Source organism: Chiloscyllium plagiosum, chromosome 17 (assembly GCF_004010195.1).
Source record: "Chiloscyllium plagiosum isolate BGI_BamShark_2017 chromosome 17, ASM401019v2, whole genome shotgun sequence".
NCBI lineage: Eukaryota > Metazoa > Chordata > Chondrichthyes > Orectolobiformes > Hemiscylliidae > Chiloscyllium > Chiloscyllium plagiosum.
Genome location: NC_057726.1, coordinates 55,629,866 through 55,657,425, shown reverse-complemented (window position 1 = coordinate 55,657,425; position 27,560 = coordinate 55,629,866). Strand labels below are relative to the sequence as shown.

The following is a 27,560-nucleotide window of genomic DNA, read 5'->3' as shown; positions in this document are numbered from 1 at the left end:
AATTTCCGGTGGAATCATATTGGTCAGGACTCACATTGACTCCTTGCGGTTTAAGAGTGAACAATAGAGCTGGATTAGGAATGGCGTGCAGTGCGTTCCGGTAATATTTGTCCAAAAAAAAAAGTTGCCGGAAAAGCTCAGCAGGTCTGACAGCAGCTGTGAAAAGAAATCAGAGTTAAAGTTTCAAGACCCGAAATATTTGTGCTTGAGTTGGCCACTGATGTTCCTCATTCAAATGACTCAATGATAGACAATCTCTGAATAGTTCATTTCACAGTCTCCCTGATCTCCCTAGGTCTTTGTGAATATGTCTCCAATTTAATTCATGGCATTTGTTTCTCTCTCCAATTCATTACCATGTAATCCGCTGTCCGACTTTATTTACAGTTCTAATTATCCGCCGTGTTATCTTTTAAACTGTAATTATGTTCACCATTAAATATTTGCATCTCTGTTCATTTTGAAGCTCTTTTCAACAGTTCGTAAACACGGAGTTCCTATATTTATTGTTACAATGGGCTGTCGTTCCATTGAAAGGAGAAAAGTATTATCCTGGGGTAGAAGGGGATAAATATGTGGATGAAAATAGAATAGTGTAGGAGAAATGGGCTTCAGATTGGTTCCACAGGGCGGCGCAACAGCGAGGGCCGAAGGGCCTGTACTGCGCTGTATTGTTCAATGTTCCGGGGCTTACTCGATACAAGTAGTCGCAGCAAAATGCATTCCCGTACTGATATGTCTGCTCTGCGGTTTCGGTGTGGTCAGATTGCGGCTCACGGTCAGCGTTAGAGATCCCTGGTCAGTCAGTGGAAGTTGGCTAGGCCTTGTGTATGTTCTTTTATTCCTGATGAAGGGCTTTTGCCCGAAACGTCGATTTCGAAGCTCCTTGGATGCTGCCTGAACTGCTGTGCTCTTCCAGCACCACTAATCCAGAATCTGGTTTCCAGCATCTGCAGTCATTGTTTTTACCTTGTGTATGTTCAGTTGGTTTCAGAGGGTCCCAATGTAACATGGAGTGTTGGGATTGGATTGGAGTTTAACTGGAGGAGTCAGTGATGCATTAGAGTCCATTGTCCGTCAGCAATGGACAAGGCCGAGCAAAACTCCATCCCAGCGTTTCTTTTTTTTTAATATTCCCTACAGTCCACACCGACCCTCCGAAGAGTAACCCACCCAGACCCATTTCACTCTAACGAATGCACCAAACATTATGGGTAATTTAGCGTGGCCAATTCACCTAACCTGCATATCTTTGGACTGTGGGAGGAAAGCAGAGCACCCGGAGGAAACCCACCCAGATACAGGAAGAATGTGCAAACTCCACACAGAGGCCGGAATCGAACCTGGGTCCCCTGGTGCAGTGAGATAGCAGTGCTAACTGCTGAGCCACCAGTTCCTGGTCAGCTTTCTGCATGTCAAACAACGATTGAGAATTGAGACAGTGATTGCATTGTAAATATCTGCAATAACAGCTTTGGGGTGACCAAGGTGGAATGCACGAATATCTCAGCATTTGGACCAACATTACTTTTGAAGAACTTCCATTTTTTAAATATCAGTCCAGCCTCTAATTTCCGAGCCCATTGAGGAGTCAATGTTCATCATTTCGAAAAGGACAGGAAAGCCTTGAATGTGAGCTCTCACCGCCCCATCATCTTGAAATGTGTTACAACAACGGATATTTTTTGCAGCAACGGAAGGTGATTTAACTGGTCTCAAGTCGCTCCGTGATTTGCATAATTTTCTGTTACACTTTAACACTCTCAACACACTCACTTTCAATATATATATACAATCCAGAGTCTTAACACAGTCCGTGTGTCGGTCACTGGGGTCCAGTTGGAGAGTGCTGTCCATCCTTGATGGTCTATGGATGTATCAACCACATTCATCTGCAGATGGCATTTTATGTAGTATATTCTGCAGTTGTCGTTTAGGTTTTGAAATGATTTTTCCAATTCTCTGAAGACAAACCAAACTGCTTCTAAAGTGGATGATACGGTACAACGGACTGTGGATGCGGGAAATCTGAAACAAACTCAGCAGATCTGTGGAGAGAAAGCAGAGGCCCTTCGTCAGGGCTGCATCGGGTGTACGTGTCTGGCTGTGGTTTTATATTTGTGTGTGATTAGATTAGATTCCCTACAGTGTGGAAACAGGCCCTTCGTCCCAACCAGTCCACACCGACCCTCCGAAGAGTAACTCACCCAAACCCATTTCCCTCTGACTAATGCACTAACCTGTGGGCAATTTAGCACGGCCTGTTCACCTAACCTGGAGGAGGAAACCCAGCTCACGCAGACACAGGGGTGAGAATGTGTAAACTCCGCACAGACAATCGCCCGAGGCTGGAATCGAACCTGGGACCCTGGAGTTGTGAGGCAGCAGTGCTAACCGCTGAGCAACGTGTGTATGTGTTTGTGTGTGTGGGTATGTATGTGGGGGTGTGTGTCTGGGGTGGGTGAGTGTGAGGATGTTTATTTGTGGGTGTGTATGTGGGAGGTTTGCAAATGTTCGAATTCAAAGTCCCGTGAAGAGGGGTTTACTTCGAGTGAACAATGGTGAAGTTATACGCTCAGACAAACAACCTATTGGCACAATGTCGAATCACAGGAGATCCACCTATGGGGCTCTCAAAAGGCAGAATGAGAGTGAGAAGGAGAAAGACAAGACAGAGTGTGGATTGAGAGTTGACTTTCAAACCCCCTTGTGGTTGTGATCATTCTTTGATTTGCATTTGGGTATTTGCCTTGAAGGAGACCGATTCAGCTGTCAGTTCCGACTCGAAAGCTTCGGCTAAAAAAAAACAAAATAAAACGGAAACTATTTGCAGAAAGCGAAAGCGATTCTGTGCACTCCACGGGAATTGCCCCCGTTCACATCACGCCTTTGACATGGCCAAAGTTTTGTAAAAAAAAATAATCGCCAGAACAAATCCATTTTCATTTAATCGCGAGCAGTAGCAAGGAATGCACCGGTTTTGTACTTGACTAGATAAGAAAATAAATAGCACGGAGTTTTGGAGACAAAGGGACACACTGGAATCTTCCTTTGGGAAGGTATGGAACCTGGAGTCATAACCTTAAAGTGGTGGTGAGGTGTTTGATACTAAGGAAACTTGGGAAGATTTTTATTTTTCGGGATTCACCATTACCTGGGGCTGCTACATAGTGAAAGGGGTCATGAGACTGTGTCACCTTGCTGTCATCTGTAAAATACAACGGTACTACAGCAAGACCTGAATTCTGGTGGCATGCCGTGTTTTTGTTTGGAACAATTCTCATTTAGCTAACGCCACAATGAATTGTATTGTAGCAATTAGTTTCAGTTTCACTTCTCCTCAAAGCTAGTTACTAAGATTTCGGAGAATCGTTTGTGTTCTTGACAACTTGTCTTTGTTAGCGGTGAGATTCTACCGTGAGGCCAGCTCAAAGTTTAAGGCAGCGAGGTTGATGCTGTTCCGTGAGGATGTGCTGCTACATTGATAGAAGATGCCACGCCGGGCGCCACCTCAGACTTCCTTCGCGCCTTGGTGACACAGAATTGGCGTAGCACAGGACATCGGAGCTCATGAGAAATCCGTCTGTTGTTAGCCGCTGACAGAGCATTCAGGATCAGGGCAAACGACCCCGAATCCGATTGAAGAATCCTTGCTTAGCCATACGGCCTGGAAGAGGTAGTGCAAATTAGAATAGAGTGTTTAATCATTAACGATGAACGATCCTTCTTAGTCACCTGGGGATCCAGGAGACGTTTCTTCCCTTTGGGAGAGTCAGTGCAAGTTCCCGCCACAAACATGGAGAGAGAGAGCAAACTAACGTTTCGAAAGTGGATGACTCATCAGACGTAAAATGTAGAGGAGGCAGCCTTTAGACTCATTTAGAGTCACCCAGATTAGACTCCTTAGCTCGCTCTCTGTCACCATGGATGCTGCCTGACCCGCATTTATTGTTTTTTTGCACAGCTTTCAGCATCGGCAGTAATTTGCCCCTACAGGCTCTGCCACAAGTAGGGTGGGGATAGGTGGATTGTTTAGAGGTTAGTGTGCTCTCTCTGATGTCTTTGACTCTGTAAATACTTGAAGTCTCGCCATGTGTATGGTACCTTCCCAAGTGAGTCCAATACAGTTGGACTCAATTGGGAAGTTTAGGTCAGGCCCAATCCATGAGTCCTTGGGGGATTAGATTACTTACAGCATGGAAACAGGCCCTTCGGCCCAACAAGTCCACACTGACCCGCAACCCACCCATTCCCATACATTTACCCCTTTACCTAACACTACGGGCAATTTAGCATGGCCAATTCACCAAACCTGCACATCTTCATTTAGAGTCACCTAGATTAGACTCCTTAGCTCGCTCTCTGTCACCATGGATGCTGGCTGACCCGTATTTATTGTTTTTTTGCACAGCTTTCAGCATCGGCAGTAATTTGCCCCTACAGGCTCTGCCACAAGTAGGGTGGGGATAGGTGGATTGTTTAGAGGTTAGTGTGCTCTCTCTGATGTCTTTGACTCTGTAAATACTTGAAGTCTCGCCATGTGTATGGTACCTTCCCAAGTGAGTCCAATACAGTTGGACTCAATTGGGAAGTTTAGGTCAGGCCCAATCCATGAGTCCTTGGGGGATTAGATTACTTACAGTATGGAAACAGGCCCTTCGGCCCAACAAGTCCACACTGACCCGCAACCCATCCATTCTCATACATTTACCCCTTTACCTAACACTATGGGCAATTTAGCACATCTTTGGACTGTGGGAGGAAACCGGAGCACCCGGAGGAAACCCACGCAGACATGGGGAGAATGTTACACCTCTTCAAGAATATCCTAAAGTGTTTCTCACACTCTCGGACAGATTTCCAAATATAACAGTTGCTTCAACAATCTATTATTAAGACTTCAACATTGGACAAGTTGGCTTGTGAGGGCACACCCCTGCTGGACCAGCTTTCCATCCATTAGATTCAAAGGATCTTCTGAAGGCATCATTGGTGGATGTCTATAATGCTGCTTTGCCTGGGTGCGCTCTCCACGTCTCCAAATAGTACAGGTGTGCAGTGTAGGGATCACTGCTACCTGGTAAAGCAGGACCCGAGTCTTGGGATTGAGATCCCAGTTTTCAAATACTCTCTCCCTCAATCAGACAAAGCCTGAACTGACACATTTGGGCATGAAGATGAAGCTCGATATCTCTGCCTGTCTTCATTGAAAGGAGACTCTCAAGATAGGGAAGCGATTCCCATTTTCTAGCATTGATTTCTAATCAACATGGAGAGGTGCTCTGCTCTGGCAGCTGAGTGGACGAGAGCTTTCATTTTCCAGCTATTTAGTAAAAGGCCTATTTTCTCCTATGTTTTGGAGAAATAGTCATCCATGACCTAGAGTTCAGTTTCAGAGGAATGTATGTGGGTGTCATCTGCATAACAAGGTTTTGTCACTAAGTTATAAGATAAGGAAACGTAATGAATATGTCACAGGATTTGTAATCCAGATTGATAATCTGGAGTTTGCAGTTCAAATTCCAACAGGGCTGCTGGGAATTTAAATGCAGGACTTCTACAATTAGTGGTATAGTCCTAGACCAAAGAAACCTAGGGGTTCAGGTATGTAGTTCTTTGAAATTTGTACTGCAGGTAGACAGTGTGGTTAAGAAGGCGTTTAGCACACTTGCCTTAATTGATCAGAACTTTGAGTACAGCAGGTGGGGCATCATGTTGAGGTTGTACAAGATATTGTGGAAAGCCTCTCCTGGAATACTGTGTACAGTTCTGGTTGCCCTGTTACAGCAAGGAATTATTAAATTGCAGCGGGTTCAGAAAAGATTTGCCAGAATGTTGCCGGGAATGGAATGTTTGAGCTATAAGGAGAGTCGGGGTCGACTGGAGTGTCAGAGATTGACGGGTGACCTTCTAGAAGTTTATAAACTCATGAAGGGCATAGATAAGGTGAATAGCAACAGTCTTTTCCCTCGGGTGGGTGAGTTCAAAACTAGGGGGCATATTTATAAGGTGAGTGGAGAAAGATTTAAGAAGGACCTCAGGGGCAACTTTTTTTATATGGAAAGTGTTTCGTGTGTGCAGTGAACTGCCAGAAGAAGTGGTGGAGGATGCAGGTACAGTTATAACACTTTGCTGTCAATGACGTCCTTTTGGAAATCAGATTTACCATATATGCTGTGGCGATATTGGAAACTACGTAAAATATATCTGAGGCAATACATTGGCGAGACTGTATGAAAAAGGCTGGGAAGAGGCTCTTGTTGAGTTATGCATGAGCATTAACCTACTGGACCAAATTACCTCTTTCTGTGCTATAAATGTCACGTGAGATTGTATAATATTTCACCTGGAGGACTGGAGATTGTGAAGGGTACTGCTGCAAAATTATGGGTCAAAAGCTCCTAATTTAAGGCACATTATCTAAAAGATGTGGATTTTCACTGGACCTTTCTGCTCGGGGAATCAGCCTATGGTCTGAAATCTTCATGCACTGATTGTTGGCAGATTTAATATTCATTGCCATACTTCAAACTTACCCCATGTATGGTTCTAGACTACCGTTGTGCTTCTTTCACTTCACACCAATGCACAAAACATTGTGGAATCCTGACTTATCATCTCTCCTGACACTGGAGCAAAGCAGAAGGAGCCTGTCAGGACAAGGACGCTCTACTCTGGCTGGCCTTAGCTCTGTAATTCCACTACACATATGACTTCAATGCTGAACTTATTGAGCAAGTACACCCTAAATTACTCAGGGAGCAGTGTATAAAATCAGTAAGCTCACACTTAGAATAAAGGGAAGAGAAAGGTTGTGGCGATTGAGGTTTATATGCAATGAACCTAAATGACATGACATTAAGGGGAATGAGGGACAAGTGAATTTGCTGAGGAAGCTTAAATAGAAACAGTCCCATGTTGAATACGAACTCAAATTTAATCTTGTGATTGCCACCTACTGTACCTCAATATATGTTGCTGTGTAAACTACTTGATGATCTAATATATATTATGCCTCATCATTCTTTATAAGCTCTAAATGTTTGAAGAACGTTGGTCTGGATTTTGAGTTCAGATGATGAACAGATAGTGCTTAATGTTGCTGTGACCAGGTGAGGAGGGGTGAACAACTCCCCTCTTTCTAACCCCCTCTCAGTCAGTTGCAACAAACATTTAGATTTCTTTTGGTCATGGACCTATCATACTTGAATTAAACTTAGCTAACCAGACCAAAAATGACAGAGTACTAATCCGAAAGTTTTCTTGGATCAAAGAGAGTGGGGTTTTATTATCTGTTAATCCTAAATGAAATAGCAAACTGTGAAATCAAACACAACACAGGTAATACGTTTCAAAAGATGTGTGAGGAGGAAAGTGGCTGTACAGACAGAAAGGTGCACGCAGTTGCAATTTAAGTTGTTTTCAAGTGTTTGAGTGAAACCTGAGTTCCAATGATTGTTGTCCTGTTTCCTCAGGCATGGCAATACTGGATTAATCCTGAGTTCTTCATGCAAAGTTGTTGTCTCAAGTTGCTTTTTCCTTGAAATTATTGTATCGACTTTTGAGAATGAGCTTGAAAGAGAGAGACAGATAGAATATCTCCCAGTTATAGAGACATAGAGTTATACAGCACAGAAACAGACCTTTCGGTCCAACCAGTCCATTCCAAGCATAATCCCAAACTACTCCCACCTGCCTGCTCCCGGTTCATATCCCTCCAAACCTTTCCTATTCATGTAATTATTCAAATGTCTTTTAAACATAATTGTGCCCACATCCACCACTTCCTCAGGAAGTTCATTCCACACGCAAACCACCCTATGTGTAGAACATTTGGTCCTCTTGTCTTTTTTAAATCTCTCTCCTCTCACCTCGTCACCCTATCTATACCCCTCATTATTTTATAAACTTCTTTAAGATCGCCCCTCAACCTTCTATGCTCCAGTGAAAAAAGCCCCACTGTTCTTCAATACAAGTCAATTTCTCCTTCTTCCTGCTCTGCTGCTCAGTAGCAGCTGTTGATGAAGGTTCACTTGTATATTCTTGAACTCACTCATCATTGTGCTTATGACCAGTCAGCTCAACATGTAACTTCTAGGAAGATGTTTAAATATAGGAGAATTTGAGCTGAATTTCAATGTCTTTTAATAATAATGTTAATTTTGGCTCAGACTGATCCACTTTACTGTTAGCTTTGTGAGTATGGCTCAACCTGGTCAGGTGATCATAGCAGCCAGTTTAGGTCTGTTTTTGTCATTTTTTAACCCATTTTATACTCCATGAAAGTTTCAGGTCTTAGAATCAGATGATAAGTGTAATACTGAGAGACTATTTTTACTACAATCGTAACAATGTTCATTACACGTACAGTTGCCCAAAGATGGTTTTGGACTTTTAACTGGAACTGAAAGTAATAAAGGTTCTGTTATGCACCATTTAGGTGGTGTATAATCATTGCAAAAAGAGCTTATTTCTTCAAGCAGATTGCAGAATGTATAACTGTAGAATCCTAACCAGAAGTTGTACGTTAGAATGTTTAATTCAATGTAAAATCATGTGAAGAAAATGAAATAAATAGAAGCGAAGGAAAATGGAATTAGCAGTGATAAATAAAAGAGAGATAGAAATAAGTTTGAAAATGATCACTAATTTTACTTTCTAAAATATCTCTAACAATAATTAAGATATAAAGGATGGAGAGTCCTCATTTGTTTAATTTTCAGTAGCAGAAAATTTATTTGATATTACTATAAAACAGGTTGCTATGACTTGGAAGTGATATTTGGCACCTTGAGTGAAATTGGAGCTGCAATCATCCACATAACAAGAAAGTATTCCTCCACTAACTATGTCCCTGTTCTTTCACTGTAACTGAAACAAAATTGTGGAGCTCAATCCTTTACACTACTATGGAAGAATCCACAGCACAAGGACTACAGTAATTCAAGAAGGCAGCTCACCCACACCTTCTGACGGACAGTTAGGGATATGTGAAAAATTCTGGCCACTTTAACAATACTCATATCCTAAAGATACATGTTTAGAAAAGAATAGTAAAATTCATCAGAATCAACATGAATTTATGAAGAGGAAGTCATGTTTGATAAGTGTGTTAGAGTTTTTGAGGATGTTACTGGAACTATTGATAAAGGAGAACAAGTGGATGTATTATTTGGAGGTTCAGAAAGCTTTTTATCAGATCCCACAGAGGAGGTCACTGAGTACAATAAGAGAGCATGGCATTGAAGATAATATACCAGCATGAATTAAGAATTGGTTGGCAGAACGAAAGCAAAGAGTTAAAATAAATAGCTCATTCTCAAGATAGCAGGGTGTTACTCATGGGGTACAAGGTTCACAGATATTCACAATGCATAGAAATGATTTGGATATGGGATGAAATGTAATATTTCCAAATTTGCTGATGGTACCAAAAGTGGGAGGGAACATAATTTGTGAGGAGGATACAGGGACATTCAAGAGGACTTAGACAAGATACGAGAGTGGGCGGCACGGTGGCACAGTGGTTAGCACTGCTGCCTCACAGCGCCAGAGACCCGGTTCAATTCCCGCCTCAGACGACTGACTGTGTGGAGTTTGCACGTTCTCCCCGTGTCTGCATGAGTTTCCTCCGGGTGCTCCGGTTTCCTCCCACAGTCCAAAGATGTGCAGGTCAGGTGAATTGGCCATGCTAAATTGCCCGTAGTGTTAGGTAAGGGGTACATGTAGGGGTATGGGTGGGTTGCGCTTCGGCAGGGCGGTGTGGACTTGTTGGGCTGAAGGGCCTGTTTCCACACTGTAAGTAATCTAATCTAATCTAATCTAAGGGCCTAGAGCATTGCAAAATCAATGTTATATGAATAAGGGTGAAGTTATTCACTTCATTAGAAAGAAAATCCAGAAAGAAGCAGAATATTTTCTAAATGCTGAAACGGTGGGAAGTGCAGATGTAAAAAGGACCTTAGTGTCCTTGCAGTTCATGCAGTTCATGATGCAGTTCATTCACATGCAGTGCGTAATTTGAAAAACCAATAGGTTGCTGCCATCATCACAAGGGAGTTTTGAGTACAGAAGTGAAGATGTCTTGCGGCATTTGTATAGAGTCTTTCTGAGACTTCATTTGGAGTATTGTGTACAGATTTGGTCCAGTTATCTGTGAGGAGGGATACACTTGCCATAGCAAGAGTGCAACCAGATTAGTCTCTGGGATGGTGGAAGTATGTTGTGAGAAGAAATTGAGCAGATTTAGTATGTATTTCCTAGAGTTTGAAAGAATAAAGGGCGATGTCATCTAAACTTAAAAATTTGTACCTGATGGATGTAGATGACATGTTTCCCCTGGCTGGTGAGTCTACAATGAAGGGACATAATCTCAGGACATTGTTTTCTATTCATTCAAAAGATGAAGGCCTCACTGGCTAGGCCAGCATTTATTGCCCATCCCTAATTGCCCAGAAGGCAAATAAGAATCAACTAGAAAAACGGGTAGCCTGTTTAAGGGATGAGTTGAGGAGGAATTCCTTACTTAGCGGTCAATGAATCTTTGGAATTCTTTACTCTGAACTGTGGAAGATTAATTATTGAGTACATTTAAGATAGCAATTGATAGATTTCAGGAGACTGATGGCATTAATGGATATAGGGATAGTGGGGAAAGTGACATTGATGTAGATGGTCAGCCATAATCCAGTTGGATAGGGGGAGCAGACTAAATGGGCTGAATGGTCTATTCCTGTTCCTCTGATCACATATTGTTAAAAATCGCAACCTTTCCTGGCACATTCATTAGTTACCTATTGGGTAAAATACCATAGCTTCATGTCTTCATGTATCTGATTTGCTGAGACTATTGACCAGGTGCCAGTGTGTTAAAACTCACGGAGGGGAAGGGTCCTGACTCCCATGTATAACTGTGCAGGTGCAGACACCAAATATTGCTGTTCAGTTTATTTCTTAATAACATTGAATGCTGATGGCCTCACCCTCATTCTAGTGGCAAAATGTAGGCCATTAAAAGGTTTGAACCTCTGTCCAGAACACAAATGGATTTAGACCAAATGCTCTTTTAAGGTGTCTGTTCCTCTTTCTTGCCAGTAACTCAGAAAATATTCTGTTGAAGTAAACAATTTTATTTCCATGTTGAATAAACCATAATATGGTAAATGCATGCACATTTATTAAGTTGAAAGACAATGTTTGGTGGTCAAACCTTTGAAAATGTTAATGTGATAAGTCATAGGAATATTGGATTTAGAATGATACATTATGGAAAGATAATATTTAGATGCACATACCATACAATAGCAAGGTCTGGGCTGGTATGACCATAAGTCGGCAACACATGGAAAACTATTCCAGGGAATAGTAAGTAGTGAGAGGCATTTTAAGCACTGACTTATACAATTAGATGTGTTGGAACTTACCCTGAGAGTTAGTTAAATTTTATATTGGTGGATTTCTGGAATTTATACCACAAATTTATACCATTTGTGAGAGAAGGATATAAGCGATGCCATGTGATTCCTGTCATCTTATGTTCCTAAACCCACAAGGGATCACTTGGGAGAAAAGTTGCAAAAGGAGACAAAATGCTTCTTCTGAATGGAGGAGTGAAATCCAGTCTGCTTTATAAAATTCAATCTGGTTCATCAACACAACAGCAGGCAGCAGCATAAGTAGAAAGTAATGGTGGCTTTCCAAAAGATCATGAGACCATAAGAAATAGGAATATTTTTCAAAAAATCCAAAGATTCTGAAGAAGTAGCAGAGGATTGGAAAATTGCCAATGTGATACCTCTATTCAAAAAGGGAGGAAAGCAAAAAGCAGCTAATTAACTGATTAGCCTAATATCTATTGTTGGATAAATGTGGGAATTAATTATTAAGGAAGGAACATCAGCACATTTGGAAAATCAAAATTCAATCAAGCAGAGTCAGCATAACTACATGTAAGGGAAACTGGGTCCGACTATTTTATTAGAGTTTCTCGAGCAAATCTCAGACAGAGTGGATAGAGGGGAACCAGCAGATGTATTTGGACTTCCAGAAGATGTTCACCAAGGTACCTCACAAAAGGTTAAGTCATAAGATAAGAGCCCACAGTGTTGGAGGTAGTATGTTGGCATGGATTGAGAATTGGCTGGTGCTCAAGAATTAGCAAGTGGGGCTAAGGGTTCTTTTTTCCCAGTTGGCAGCCAGTGACCAGTGGGGTTTACAATATATATTAATATCTGGGAGGAACAAAGTGAATGTATTGTAGCCAAATTTGCAGATGACGCAAAAATAGGTGGAAAGGCAGGTTGCAAGCTGGACACAAACAGTTTGCAGAGAGATATTGATAGGTTAAGTAAGTTGGCAAATGTAGTATAATGTGATAAAAAGTGAAGGTGTTCATTTTGGAAGGAAAACAAAAGAACAGTATTATTTAAATAGAAAATTGCTGCAGAAAACTGTGACAGAAAGGGACTTGGACATGAAACACAGAAAGTGAGCACAGAGTTACAGCAGGTAATCAGGAAGGCTAATGGATTTTTGGCTCTTATTTCAAGGTGTTTGGAGTATAAAAGTAGGAAAGTTTTACTACAGTTGTTCAAGGTCATAATGAGACCACGTCTGGAGTACTGAGAGCAGTTTTGGTCCCCATCTTCAAGTTAAGATATTGTTTCATTGGAGGCAGTTCAGAGAAGGTTGACGAGAATGAATCCTGATTGGAAGATATTGTGTTATAAGTAAAAGCTAAGCAGGTTGGGAGTCTCCTCACTGGTATTAAAGGCTTGACAGGGTAAATACTGAGAGGATACATGGGAGAGTTTGGGATGAGAGAGCACAGTCTCAGAATAAGGAATTCCAAATTTAAGACTGAGATAAGATGGAATTTCATTTTCCAGAGGGTTGTGAATCTTTTGATTCCTTGCCACAGAGAGCTGTGGGACAGAGTTCTTCTGTGTTTTTAATTCTGGGAGATAGGTTTTTGATCAGGAGGAGGGATCAAGTGTTCTGGATAAAACTCAGGAAGGTGGATGTGAGGAATGTCGGATGAGCTAAGAGTGTATTGAATGGCAGAGTCGGCTCGAGAGGCCAAATAGCCCACTGCTGTTCCTATTTCATATGATCTTGAATACCTACAGTAGTGTATCCAGGGGCACTGCTTGTAATGGCTGCTCTTTTTAATATGTATAAATTATCTTGCCCTGGGTAGGACAGCCATCATTTCAAAGTTTACCAGTGACACGAAACTTGGAAAATAAATATCGAAGAGGATTGAAACATGCTTCAGGAGGATGGAGTGTTGAAATGGGACAGATAAAATTTAACAGTGTGGGATGTGAAATGATTCATTTAATTACAGAAAAGGATGGTTGACATGATAAACTGAGGGAGGTTATCATAAATCTATATGAAAGCATTGCTGGAGCCCTGTGCCAATTTTGGGGCATCAATTTTTAAGGAAGATGTCAAGACCCGAGAGGAGAAACAGGGGAATGGGATGGTAATAGGACTTCAGTCACATGGACAGCCAGGACAAACTGGGATGGTATTCTTTGGTGCAGTGGAAGGTGAGGGGAGATTGGGCACAGGTATTCAAAATTGGTGGGGGATGTTGATATTGTAATGAAGGAGGAAATTGCACCATTTGTGAAAATGCTGACAATCAGAGAAACCAAAATTGAGGAAATTGGCAAAAGAACCAGAGACACTGAAATGCAGTTCGTTTCTAAGCTGCAGTAGACATTAGGAAGGGATAGCGGGAGCTGACTCCATAATAACTTTCAAAAAGGAATTGGGATCAATCCCTGAAGAGAGAAATGAACAGGCAGAGAGAGAGATAGTGCAGAGAAATGAAGCTAAGTAGATAACTTTTCCGTCAGTCTCAGTGAGATAGTAGCATGAAGGTTCTGATGAAAAGTGGCATTCCTGAAAAGCTCCCTCTCTCTCTCTTTCCCTTTGCAAAAGCACTGCCTAACCCGAGTACTGTATTTCCAGCATGTCCCACTACTACTTTAAGATAATACTGTACACATGAACTAACACACCAGGAGGAAAGTAAATCGAGCAAAACGGTTACATTGGAGATTAAATGCTGGGAGAAAGTGAGAACTGCAGATGCTGGAGATCAGAGCTGAAAATGTGTTGCTGGAAAAGCGCAGCAGGCCAGGCAGCATCGATTCTCCTGCTCCTTGGATGCTGCCTGACCTGCTGCGCTTTTCCAGCAACACATTTTCAGATTAAATGCTGGCCACAACATCCCAGCACAGACTCGGGACGACGTAGAAAAGTGTGACATGTTTTTGTGTTTGGTTGCCTCCCCAGCATGACGCTCTGCCCCGGTATGGTGGCCACTTCTTCTCGGCGAGTATTGAGAGCAAATGGCTTGTGAGGTTGGGAAGGTTGCAGGCATCTGAATTTCACAAGGTAAGCAGAAACTTGTCACCGGAGAGTGTGAGTCAGTCACCAAACGGCTGCACCAGTAGGAGGCGAGCGCTTCGATGATCCCCACCCAGTCTCTGCCCTATACTTGAGCCACGTGATTTCCTATAAAGCAAGTCCTCGTAGTGTTTCCTGGAAACTGTGTGAGGAGTAAGATGCTGCTGTGTTTCAGTTTCGGTGCGGGTGGAGTTAAGGCTCATGTTGCGAGATGGGACTGCCGGCCTGTCCTGGGGGCAGCAATTGGATGGGGAGCCGCTGGTGACAGGGTAGGTCGGAGGCAGAAGCGTTTAACCCCCTGGCTAGGGCAACTTTTTTTTTTCATTGAATGCTGTGTTGTATGAGCTGTCCAGCTCAGCGAACTTCCAATTCTCAGCCGGCTTCTGGAGAATTGTGAGCGGTCAGCAGCGCTGCCCTCCCCAAGAGCCGAGTGATTGTTTCACGTCTGTTTTGTTTTACACTTGCAGATTTGCAAGTGCGCGGGCGGAACGGGGCTGCAGTGAAACTTCAGTTTCTGGCGAGAACGCATCAGAGAAAGGACGCGTGGAAAATGCCAGAGCAAAAGTGGGCACGATGCAGGGAGACTGACAGAATAAAACGATGAGATGTAGGGACGCTGGTGTGCGGAATAATTGCAGATTTTAGAGACAGGGAATGTAAATATGGGCTGGCTATCACATTTTACAGAGTTACCTCTGCTGGTTTGATAGTCACTAGCAATGATTTTGAACCACATTGTCTTTTGTGGCTTCTGCGTGGCACTGGTTGAGGTCTTTGCACAGGAGCCTCTGTGAGCTATGTATGGATCTCAGAGGACTGTGTAGAAGAACGAATAATTCGGAAGAATATTGATCACAAAATAAAATAATAATACTTTTTATCCAATGACCAACATGACCAATTAAATGCCTTCTATTTAAACAATATCAATCAAGTTTCTTAATAAACACAATTATAAGTTCAGTGTTAAATAAAATCAAGATGTAACTGATAAATAAAAAATGGATGATCACTTTATTGGGTTAGTACTATAGTACCTGATGGAGTGTCACTCCAAAAGCTTCCAATTAAACCTGTTGGATTATAACCTGGTGTTGTGTGATTTTTTTTTTAACTTTATAGAACCCCCCAGTTGCCAGCATGAAGTTGAGAAACAGATTTGTAAGGAGATCTCAGTCATGAGATTAGATTTGCACTGTGGGCAATTTAGCATGGCCAATTCATCTAACCTGCACATCTATGGATTGTGGGAGGAAACCAGAGCACCCAGAGGAAATCCTCACAGAATGTGCAAACTCCACACAGACAGGAATCGAACCCAGGACCCTGGTTCTGTGAGGCAGCAGTGCTAACCACTGAGCCGCCAATTCACCTGTAAGAATAATAGGGTGGTTATGCTAGGGGATATTAACATAGACTGTTAAGGGTTTAGATGGACAGGAATTTAAGTGTGTCCAGGAAAATTTTCTGATTCAGTATGTGGATGTACCTACTAGAGAAGGTGCAAAACTTGACCTACTCTTGGGAAATAAGGCAGGGCAGGTGACTTAGGTGTCAGTGGGGGAGCACTTTGGGGCCAGCGACCATAATTCTATTCGTTTTAAAATAGTGTTGGAAAAGGTTAGACCAGATCTAAAAGTTGAAGTTCTAAATTGGAGGAAAGCCAATTTTGATGGTATTAGGCAAGAACTTTCAAAGTTGATTGGAGGCGGATAAGCATGTGTCAGGTGTTATAGAAAACAGAGATCGAGTGATTCCTTAGAGTATAAAGGCAGTAGGAGTATATTTAAGAGGGGAATCAGGAGGGCAAAACGGGGACATGAGATAGCTTTGGCAAATAGGGTTAAGGAGAATCCAAAGAATTTTTGTAAATAGACTAAGGACAAAAGGATAACAAGGGAGACAATAGGGCCCCTCAAAGATCAGCAAGGCAGCCTATGTGTGGAACTGCAGGAGATGGGGGTGATACCAAATGAATATTTTGGTACTGTCGAGAAGGACACTGAAAATATAGAATGTGGGGAAATTAGATGGTGATATCTTTAAAAATATCCATATCACAGAGGAGAAGGTGCTGGATGTCTTAAACATGTAAAAGTGGATAAATCCTCAAGACCTGATCAGGTGTACCCCAGAACACTGTGGAAAGCTATGGAAGTGATTGCTGGGCCTCTTACTGAGATGTTTGGATCATCGATAGTCACAGGTGAGGTGCCAGAAGACTGGCGATTGGCTAACATGGTGCCACTGTTTAAGAAAGTTGGTAAGGAAATGCCAGGGAACTATAGACTGGTGAGCCTGACATCAGTGATGGGTAAGTTGTTGGAGGGAATCCTGAAGGACAGGATTTATGCCTATTTGGATAGGACCGATAAGGGATAGTTAACATGGCTTTGTGTGTGGGAAATCAAGTCTCACTAACTTGATTAAGTTTTTTGAAGAAGTAACAAATGATTGATGAGGCTAGCGTGGTAAATGTGATCTATATGGATTTCAGTAAGGCATTTGACAAGAGTTTCTCATGGGAAACTGGTTAGCAAGGTTAGATCACATGGAATACAGGGAGAGCTAGCCATTTGGATATAGAACTGGCACAAAGGTAGAACAAAGTTAAAAATCACACAACCTTCCAATTTCCTGGTTAGTTTGAGTAGCCCTTATCAAAATGAATGTCCTTCCTTTCCTGTTATATCCTATGTGAATACTCCCTCTGATGTTTCCCAGGCAAATGTTGTGGAGGCTCACTGGCTGGTTTAGTTTTTTTATTTGACATCACAGGTGGCCCCACATTAAGCTGGCCAATTGCAGTTACTCCAAGGGTTGGGGTGTAAACTTTCCGATATTAAGAGATACCAACTAAGCTCCCCTTTGTCCTTAATGACCGACTGGGCTTGTGAGCACCTGAGATCAATATGGTTGGATACTGAGGCCTCCCAGGCAAAGTGTCCCCTTACTATCTGTTGTTAGTGGATAAGATGAGGACAGTTGTGGAATACTGTTGGAATCCAATCATTATTAATATGGTCAAAGCATGGAGAGCAATGCGACAGAACGAGGGCAGTTTATCTAATAGCTCCTTTCTTAGCCCTATAGTTGGTACGCTGGGATTCCGGCCAGAGATGATGGATCCTGGATTTAAACTACGGGGAATGAGGGGAGTCTCCTGTTTGGGAGATCTGTTTGAGGGGGAGGTCACCATGTCCTTCTACGAAATGAGCTGCAAGTATGGATTGCCCAGCAAAGATCTTCCATGTTACTTTCAGGTTAGGGACTTCATCCAAAGAAAGACTACACTTTTGACCAACCCCTACAGGTCCAACACAGAGGAGAGTGCTTCATGCCACAAGCACTCTCTCGTTTAGTACTCTTTACTATCTACTAGGGTGCGGTGCCTTGAGCGACATTGAGTGACTATGTGAGGTCTGGGAACAAGAGCTGGGAGTGGAGATTCCCTCAGAGACATGGGAGGACATTTGGGAGAACGCGAGAAAGATCTCGATCTGTAACAGAACATACACTCTGCAGTTGAATGTTCTTCATAGGGTTCATATGGCACGAGATTGTCTTGCAAAATTCAAAAAGGGAGCATCTCCAATATGCCCCAAATGCAAAGTAAGCGTAGGTACCCTCACTCATTGTTTGTGGTCATGCCACAAGAATCTTAGGTACTGGAGCATTGTGGCAGGAGTAATAGAGAGGGTCCTGGGGACAGAAGTTAAGGTAGACAGAAGTTAATGTAGTCTCTCTGCTCTTGGGTCTACCGAATTTATCTTCCTTAGACGCACATGGGAAAAAGCTATTTAACATTTTCACTTACTGTGCGAGGAAGAATATTTTGATGAGCTGGGTGTCTGAGAACCCTCCGGGCCTGTTCGGATGGCACAAGTTAATTATGGAACATATCCCTTTGGATTTCCTCACAAAAATAGTGCACCATAAAATGGAACTTTTTTATAAGACATGGCAGTCCTTTTTGAATTACCTGGAGGCAGACTTGTCTGCTATTTTAATTAGGGCATTTGTTTAGCCATGATGGTTAGGTTTAGTGAGCCTTGTGCCCCGGTAGGAACAATCCCAAACAAATACGGGTGTAATAATTAATGCTCCCAAAGGTTGGGAGCCTCGGTGTGGTTGCACTGACTGGACTTATTTATTTATTTATTTATTGAGAACTTTGTAATGAGTGTAGTTTTGATTTGTCTTGTAGAGTATGGTAGTAGTTAGTTTATTGCAATTGTTGTTGTAATTTTAAATTGTTATATTGTTGCAATTTTATAATTTTGTAACAAAAAAAGTTCTCAATACAAATGTTTTTTAAAAAAAATCACACAACACCAGGTATAGTCCAACAGGTTTATTTGGAAGTACACACTTTTAGAGCGCCACTCCTTCATCAGCTACCTGAAGGATTGTGGTGAGTGGGCAGGAAAGTGGATTTGAGACTCTGATGGGATCATGCATGATCGTATTAAATGACAGAACAGGCTTGAGGCACAGAATTGCCTTCTCCTGATCATGTTCATATGCTGTTTCTCCGATGTAGTGACATATATGGTCAAGTTGCTAACCATACCCAGTTGTCTTTGAAGCTTTGTAGATGCAGCTTACTCACAACCTTGATGATATCCTTTTAGTCATACTTTCAAAGTATAAATGCAATTCATCCAGAACTAATGTCGAGGGTTCTCTTTTCATAAATGGGAGAAATCAGCTGGGAAGCTTGTTCAGAGCCAGCTTGCCTCCAATTTGGCTCATTTTTAAAATTCATTTAGGCAGCATGACTGCCAGACTGCATAGACCCCTTGACATCCTGGTCATTTCCGCAGAGCAGAGGAAAATTACCTATACCGTATATTCAAAAAGAATGGGTACCCAATGAAGACAGTCTGCCAATTTCTCAGCAACAAACTCAAACAAGCAGACAAAACACGTCCAAAAACACTAGCCACTCTCCCCTACATCAAAGACATCTCGGAAATGACTGCCAGATTACTCAGACCCCTTGGCATCATGGTAGCCCACAAACCCACCAACACACTAAGACACCAGCTAATGGACTTGAAAGACCCTATACAGACATCAAACAAAACTCATATCATATACAAAATACCGTGCAAGAACTGTAACAAACACTACATTGGACAAACAGGCAGAAAACTAGTCACCAGGATACATGAACATCAACTAGCCACAAAATGACATGACCCTTTCTCACCAGTATCCTTACATACAGATAAGGAAGGCCATCACTTCGACTAGGACAAAACATCCATCCTAGGACAAGCCAAACAGAGATACGCACGTGAATTCCTAGAAGCATGGCATTCCAACCGCAACTCTATCAACAAATACATTGAGTTAGACCTCATCTACCACCCCCTGAGAAAAAGAACAGGAAATGACATCACAGGAAATGACATCACCAACCCCCAAAAAACCCAAACATATAACTAGAAAACAGGAATTATCAGCAGTGTTTCGCCCAGAGGCCCACTGAAGATGTTACCTAGTAGGGTGACAAAACATCTGAAAACGAACTTTCCAGCTCAGTGAGCAAACCTACATCCAGAACCTAAACCTGAGCTACAAATCTTCTTAAAACCTGCTAATTCTATGTCCATTACTGTGATTATGAAAAGTTCCTAGCCACTTGTTCCTCTGTATTGAGCCTCTGTCTCAATTTGATGCCATTCAGATTAAATTATGAAGAGAAATAATTTTTAATATAGACCCAGCGCTGATCTGCTACCAAAGATACAGCAGGACAGGCAGCATCCAAGGAGCAGGAGAATCGGCATTTTAGGCATAAGCCCTTCATCAGGAATGAGGCTTGATGATAGCATAGTGCTCAGCTCCATTGCAATTACTTAGATATTCAAGCTGTCCTTACTTGTATGATCAGGACATTCAAATATGGGCTGATAAGTGAAAGGTAACATTTGAGCCTCATAAATAGAGACATCTACTTGATATTGAGTCACATTAATGTAATTAAATCCGTTACCATTAACATCCTGCTAGCCATCTAAGCTACACAGGTCTGGAGTGTGATAGAATACTTTCTACTTGCTTGGATTCCAAAACCACTCAGAAGTCTCGATATAATCGAGGACAAAGCAGATTATTTGATTGACACCCCATCCACCTTCTCAAACATTTGTTGCCTCTCCCACTGTTGCACAATGCCAACAGTGTGTGCCATCTACTAATTGTACAGCACCAAGACAGTTTCACCAGCACCTCTCAACCTGCAACCTCTCCTGTCTGGAATGAACAAGTATATGAACACATGGAAACACTACCTCCTTTAAGGGCAAAAGCTTCACAGGCCTTGACTATATGGACGGCAGGAAATTTGGGAGAATCTTATTAAAAAGTCAGGAAGATTGCATTTTCCAGTGGAGTTCTGGATGTTGGGACAAGACCCATGCTTTTGAGTGGCGAAAGGCTTTAGTGCGGATTATTGATCATTATCCCCTCATTGTGATCTAGTCTCACCTCATTAACATGCAGTTTCTGATTACCCCCCACTGGAAAGATGCAAAGAATTTCCAACATGAAAGTCTAAGCGGTTGCCAAACGACTCGAGCTTGCTGCTTGCTCCTCCAGACCACCCTCTTGGACAGCTGGTATCAACATTTCAAGGCATGCTTCATGGGCACTGGCTGCATGCAGCCCACATCCATAGACACTAACATTTCACAGGTGCCCGCTTCTCTGGACCAACTTGGAACATTTCTGATTCACATACAGTGCTTTATTGTCTTTCAGTTGGATCATTCCCTCAGGATCACACTGTCATTGCAATCCTGCTGCAAGGAAACATTGCATGCAAGAAGAGGCACCAAGCTCATGGACTGGAGCAGGCTGTTTGCTTGCTTCTTAGTGCTCACTTAGCTTGTGCCATTGGATGCTGGCAGTATCCCTGCCTTTCTTTGCCTTGCCTTGCCCTTTTGCATTTTGCCCCCCAGCCAGAGCTGTAAGGCTGACAGTGCTGCTGTGTTAACTTGCACTTCAGCTCAGCCACAAAGCCAATCAGTTACCAGCATTCATTAGTTAAAGGGGTGGTCACCTCACTCTGCAACAGTGTGCCACATCAAGCTCACAACCACATTATGTGCCCGCAGCTCACAGAGCAAACACATTACATGTGCTTCTAACCACATCTCAAAATCTAAAAGGAGCAGACTTCAGGGGAAGTTAAGTGAGACACATGTAAGTCAGGGGCTCCCACCATTTTATTCTGGATGCAGGGCTTTTTGCCCGAAACCTTGACTTTCCTGCTCCTCAGAAGCCCTGCTGTTCTTTTACAGCACCACTCTAATCTTGTCTTTAATCTCCAGTATCTGCTGTACCCACTTCCTCCCAGAATTTTAGGTCAAAGGCAGCCTCTGATATCAGTCTGGGGATTTGGAATTGATCATCCAGCCCCTTAGGCTGTTTTCTTATGAATGCCCCAATGGGAGGGATTGATTGAGATGAAAGTGACTGGTACAGCTGTTGGTTCTGGTACAGGCAGAGGAAATGTGGCGAGGTGTCTTAGTGAGTGAGTAGGCAGCACAGTGGGCATGCAGGGTTAGTGGTGGACAGGGATTGGGGTAGGTAAGAGCAGGAGAGAGAAGCTGTTTCAGACAGTAGTGAGAGCAGTACAAAATGAGCCTTGTTGGTGGGTGGCTACAGTAGATTGAGTGTGACGTAGCAAAGAGAAAACAGTAGCACTAACCCTGGCAGAGTAGAGGGAGACATTAACCCTCTTCCTTTATTGCTGGGCATTCCTTCAGATTGTGGAGAGCTCAAGGACCAGAGTGATGGACAGAAACTCTCCATGGAATGCAAGGAAAATGACACAGCCAAAATATCGTCAGCCCAAAGTTTCATGTCATTCTGAAATGCAAATATATCCTTCATTCCTGCTAGCTCTGTTGAAATACCTATTTGAGATGGCTTAGGGAATCCCTGATGGACTTGACCTGTAAGTCTCTCTTGGTTCGTCCCGGGGGGTAGTCTGGAATGTAAGACTCTTCGGACAGTTTAGTTTAAATCATTGCCTTTATTTACCAATGGCGTCAATGTTATGATTACATTAGATTACATTACAGTGTGGAAACAGGCCCTTCGGCCCAACAAGTCCACACCGACCCGCCAAAGCGCAACCCACCCATACCCCTACATTTACCCCTTACCTAACACTACGGGCAATTTAGCATGGCCAATTCACCTGACCTGCACATCTTTGGACTGTGGGAGGAAACCAGAGCACCCGGAGGAAACCCACACAGACACGGGGAGAACGTGCAAACTCCACACAGTCAGTCGCCTGAGGCGGGAATTGAACCCGGGTCTCCGGCACTGTGAGGCAGCAGTGCTAACCACTGTGCCACCGTGCCACCCATTATAACATAGATACCTACAAGCCAGGCTTGAGCTAAGGTTCTAAATCCATTAGCAGAGTAGCAGCACCAGCTCCTACCCTTAAGAGCTCTCTCAGGCTACTCTCCTTAGTGCTGCAAACAAGCTGTCTTTATACAGAATTTGGTATTAAAATTATAAAAGCCACATGTCCTTAATCAGATAAGCAGCAATAAAATGGCAAAAGTTTGTCTGATATTAAGAAGCTCCAATCTTGCACTCACCAACCAGAGACAATATTTTCTGTGTGTACCCAACAGAAACTTTACATTATTGTGAAGAGCAAAAGGTCACCCCTCAGCCTTCTCTTCTGCTAAGGAAATCACAGCTTACCCAGTCTTTCCTATAAGAATATTCTTTTAATTCTGGTACCATCCCAATGAAACCCTTTTACACCATCACCAAGACAAGGTCCATAGACATGAGGGGATGTGATTAGAAGCAAGCATTGTACAATCATTGGGGAATATTTGGTACCACGTCTGACTTGGAGAGAAAGTCATTGACAAAACTTTGAAACTAGTTGCTCATGGGAGATTGCCCTGTAAAAATGTACAATGCACAATGAGGTTTGACTGAGAGCTCAGACATTGATTTTAATATCGGGTGCTTTTTATGAATGACTTTTGATGATAAAGGCTCCAGCAATCAGACCCTTCCTACGTGCACAAAACCCTCAGCTCTCTGCATGTTGCCTTTGAGGTATCTGTGTGGAAAAGACCTTTTCGCCACCTCCTTGTGGAATGTTGAGTTTGCAAAGAAGATTGAAATACAGTTCTTTGCTGTGAATCATGCTCAGCAGCTTTGTGACCCAGTACTCTACAGGCTGTTCCAAAGGGTGCACACCAAGACAAACCAAGACGAGATGACCATTCAGCCTGGTGAAAGGTGCTTTCTGGTTTGCTCAGAACCCGCCAGTCTTCCAGTGCGAGGAGTTGTTTTTGACTGAGTATTGCAAACTGGCACATTTCTGGGTGCTCTAAAGCTTGGGACTGCAGCTGCAGAGGTCCAGTGGGGGAAAGTAGTTTGTCTGCTTTGACATTTCAGCCACAGTATACCAAGGGGCTAGAAATTGTAGAACTCTGAATGTTGTGAGCCTTCCATAATGTAGAATAAAAGCAGAGCATTGAACATCAGAGGCACATCAAAGTGCAGTGTGGCGTACAGAAGGAAATTTTTCAAATTTTGCACTTCTTGTAATTTCTAATTTGAGTTGCTTTCACTCTTGGGCTGGAGACCCTACATGACATATATTTTGTGAATATTCAGTCTGCCTTAATTGTATTAAGTGGAACATATTTTGTGGAATAAGTTGAATATTTTTGCAAACTCTGTAAGATTGAAGCTGAAATGTTTTTGCAAAAATGGAGTAGAATCAAAAGATCATACAAATGGGGTTGACCTGTCTGCCGATAAATTCAGTGCTTGTGGTGCTTCTCTTCACTTTACCTGATGAAACTCCGAAAGTTTGTGATTTTAAATGAACCTTTTGGACTATAACCTGGTGTCATGTGACTTCTGACCTATGTAGTCTATACCTCTGCTTAAGCTGTCACGTGCCACCTCAGATTTCTGTGCATGCACCCATAGCTGTCTATGTTTCTGCCTCCATGTTACAGTTGTCAATTAAATCTCACAGCTAGGCTGAACTTGCAAGTAGAAATGAGGGGATGTGGTTCCTTAGATTTCCTGATCATGTATGCCAAATTTTTAGTTTCCGATAGAAAAAGAATTCTCGAAGTTTTATCACCGTGGAATCTGGACTGATAAATGTATTATTAGTCCAGCAACATGACCAATAAGCTACTGTTTCAGATAGCTGAAGTGAATAGCATCTGCAACTATGACAGGTTTTGGTTCTGCTGTTAATGAATACTAATGTGCCTTGTCTTGCTAGGAGCAGAATTCACTGTTTAAAGAAATGTGCAGTTTTCTGTGGTCCAAGAGCTAGATCGGTTTAGGAAACCTGTTTGGCATAGACTAGTAGGACCATAATCTTACAATAAAAAAAATTGGGATTATTCTAAACAAATCCAGTTTCAAAACAAATGGAGGGCATGTAAAGCTCTATATTGCAAAGGCACAGTTACTTTGACTGCCTTGCACTTTCACAGCCTAATTCATGTGCTCAAAACCTGGTTAGAGTTCAACCACAATATGGAGGTCTCTGAAAATGGGACTATGTTAAAGAATATAGGGTATTGCTAATCAACATAAATGTGTCCTATGGAGAAATAGGAAAAAAAATACAAACAAGGAATTTTGTACCTTCAAGTATTTGAAAATGATGTGTTCCTGATTATAATTTTTTTTCTGGATTAGTGGTGCTGGAAAAGCACAGCAGTTCAGCCAGCATCTGAAGGGCAGTAAAATTGACGTTTCGGGCAAAAGCCCTTCATCAGGAATACAGGCAGAGTCCCTGAAGGGTGGAGAGCTAAATGAGAGGAGGGTGGGGGTGGGGAGAAAGTAGCATATAATTTTTTTCTGTTAAGTTAGTTTTACACTCTTGGATCGTGAGTTCTTATTAAGTTTTCAATCAAACAGTCAAGAACCAAGGGTTACACTACAGTCTACAATAAGAATAAGTCAAAGTTCTTAGAAACAATTAGTAGATCAGTATCTGTGCAGCGAGGAAAAAATATTTACAACTTTAGGTATGATTCTTAATAAGTTTTGTTGAAGGGGTCAGAGCAAAGAGGTGAGATACTCTACTCTCACAGAAGAATGTTTCCTGCAGTTATCTGTTTCTCATTTATGTTTGCAGCATCTGCAACCTTCTAGTTATTTGGAAAGAAATCATTGTTTTGTGATTTGATCTTCTGTGATTTTTAGCTTTCCATTACAACATAATCTTTCTCTGGTCACAGATAACAGAACTATTTTCCTATGTTCATCAATGTTAGCAGTTTTTGTTTGCAGAATTGCACGTCATGGTCATAACTGTAAAATTAATAAATGTGCTATGCTTGGATTTCTGTTGTGATTTGAGATATTAATAATTGAAGACTTTACTGCAGATGATTACCATTCAGTGTTTTAATTGTTTCGATGAGAGCTAAGAATTAGTTATTTGAAACTAAATAGCTAACTGCAACTATTGAAGCAATATTTTCCCTTCATGTTTCTTCATTCCATTTCCTGTGGAAACATTTTACTTTCTTTTTGAAAGATGCAAGAAACCCACTCTGCTATTTGCCGAGTATAAGTTTAGATTTTAGGACAGGATATTGATTTAATTCAGTAGGAGTTTACATGGTGCAAGCACTACCTAGTTTCTCAGACTTCATAGAAGCATAGACAATGGTCCTTAAAGAGATCATAAAAGAAGCAGTTACATTTCTTTTAACATTCTCTTTGATGTAAAATCAGAAGGAAGAGAAACAGAGAATGCTGGAGAAACCTAGCACGTCTAGCAGCATCTGTAAAGAGAGAATCAGTATTAACATGTCCAGTATGAGTGTTCTTCCAAACTCTAGGTGTCTAACAAGATGAAGAAAGTAATAGAACTGAGGACCAGGATCAGCCTCAAGCTAGTGTGAGATGGCATTCTGGACAGAGAGGTGGAGAGTGTGCATGTGGCCGCACATTGTGTCTGGATTTCAGGATGTGGCAGGAAGAGCTGTCTGAGGAGTGTTGTACATCACAGAGAAGCCTGTCACCTGGCTGGATTAGAAAGTTGGAATATGAAGGATGCAACTTCAGTTGAAGTCCATGTGGTGTAAGGCAGAACCAGAGACAGTCACCGAGGAAGGGGATGTGGCTTTGATAGCAGTTTTTTAGCAACCTTAGCAAGCAGGAGGGAAATAAAAAGCATTGAAGTTAATCAGGCTGAAAGCTTAAAATAGAATTATATTGAAGTGACTTAGAAATTTCTTGCAGAGATATTTCTTGTTATTAATTTTGTAATTGTGTCATCTTTTGTTTGTATGTCTGTAATGTTGAAAATGACAATTTTTAATAAAAGTTAATTTTGTTCAGTGACATGTAGTTAGTGCTGCTTTTATAAGGATGTTATAGTGTGAGCAGAATTGATATGAATGAACCAGCAAAGGTGGTACATTTTGATTTTCAGAAGCCTTTTGGTAAAGTTCCATACAGGAAGTTAATGCAAAAGTAAGGCTGCATGGATTGGAAGTCATATACCGGCATGGATCAAGGATTAGTTAGCAGGTAGAAAACAAAATGTACCATCTTTGCTGGTTCATCCATATCAATTCTGCTCATAACATTCATAGGTTGGCAGGCTGTAATTAGTTGGGTACCACAAGGATCAATGTTTGGGCCCTATTGATTTAGATTTGGGAACCAATTATAATATTTCCAAACTTAACGAGGATACAAAATTTGTTTGGAGGATGTGAGGGTGCCGTGGTGGCTCAGTGTTTGGACTGCTGTCTCACAATGCCAGGGACCCAGGTTTGTTTCCACCCTTGGGTGACTGTGTGCAAATTTCACACATTCTCCCCATGTCTGTGTGTGTTTCCTCCCATAGTCCAAAGATGTGCAGGGTAGGTGAATTAATCATGCTAAATTTCCCATTGTGTCCAGGGATGTGCACGCTTGGTTGCTTAGCCATGGGAAATGCAGGGTTACAGGGATAGGATAGGGGGTTGGGTCTGGATGGGATGCTCTTCGGAGGGTCGATGTGAACTTGAACGGCCTGCTTCCGCATTGTAGGGATTCTATTGATTTAGATTTTTGAATCAATTGTAATATTTCCAAGTTTG

General features: G+C 42.1%; 1 protein-coding gene across 12 annotated transcripts in view; it reads left to right on the top strand.

Moving 5' to 3' along the window:
- nlrc5 (NLR family, CARD domain containing 5) overlaps positions 1-27,560 on the top strand; it is a 181,119-nt gene that overhangs the window by 11,994 nt on the left and 141,565 nt on the right. For 9 of the 12 annotated variants that reach the window (XR_006314163.1, XR_006314162.1, XR_006314161.1 and 6 more), the window contains exon 1: positions 14,531-14,693. Coding sequence is in view for 6 of the 12 variants with exons in the window: in XM_043707152.1 (XP_043563087.1) it covers positions 14,626-14,693 (68 nt within the window). In the remaining 6 variants the exon portion in view is untranslated. Of the gene's footprint in view, positions 1-2,542; positions 3,060-3,091; positions 3,677-14,310; positions 14,413-14,530; positions 14,694-27,560 lie in introns of those variants that run through there. The other 3 variants (XM_043707155.1, XM_043707156.1, XM_043707157.1) reach the window with 3 other exon arrangements.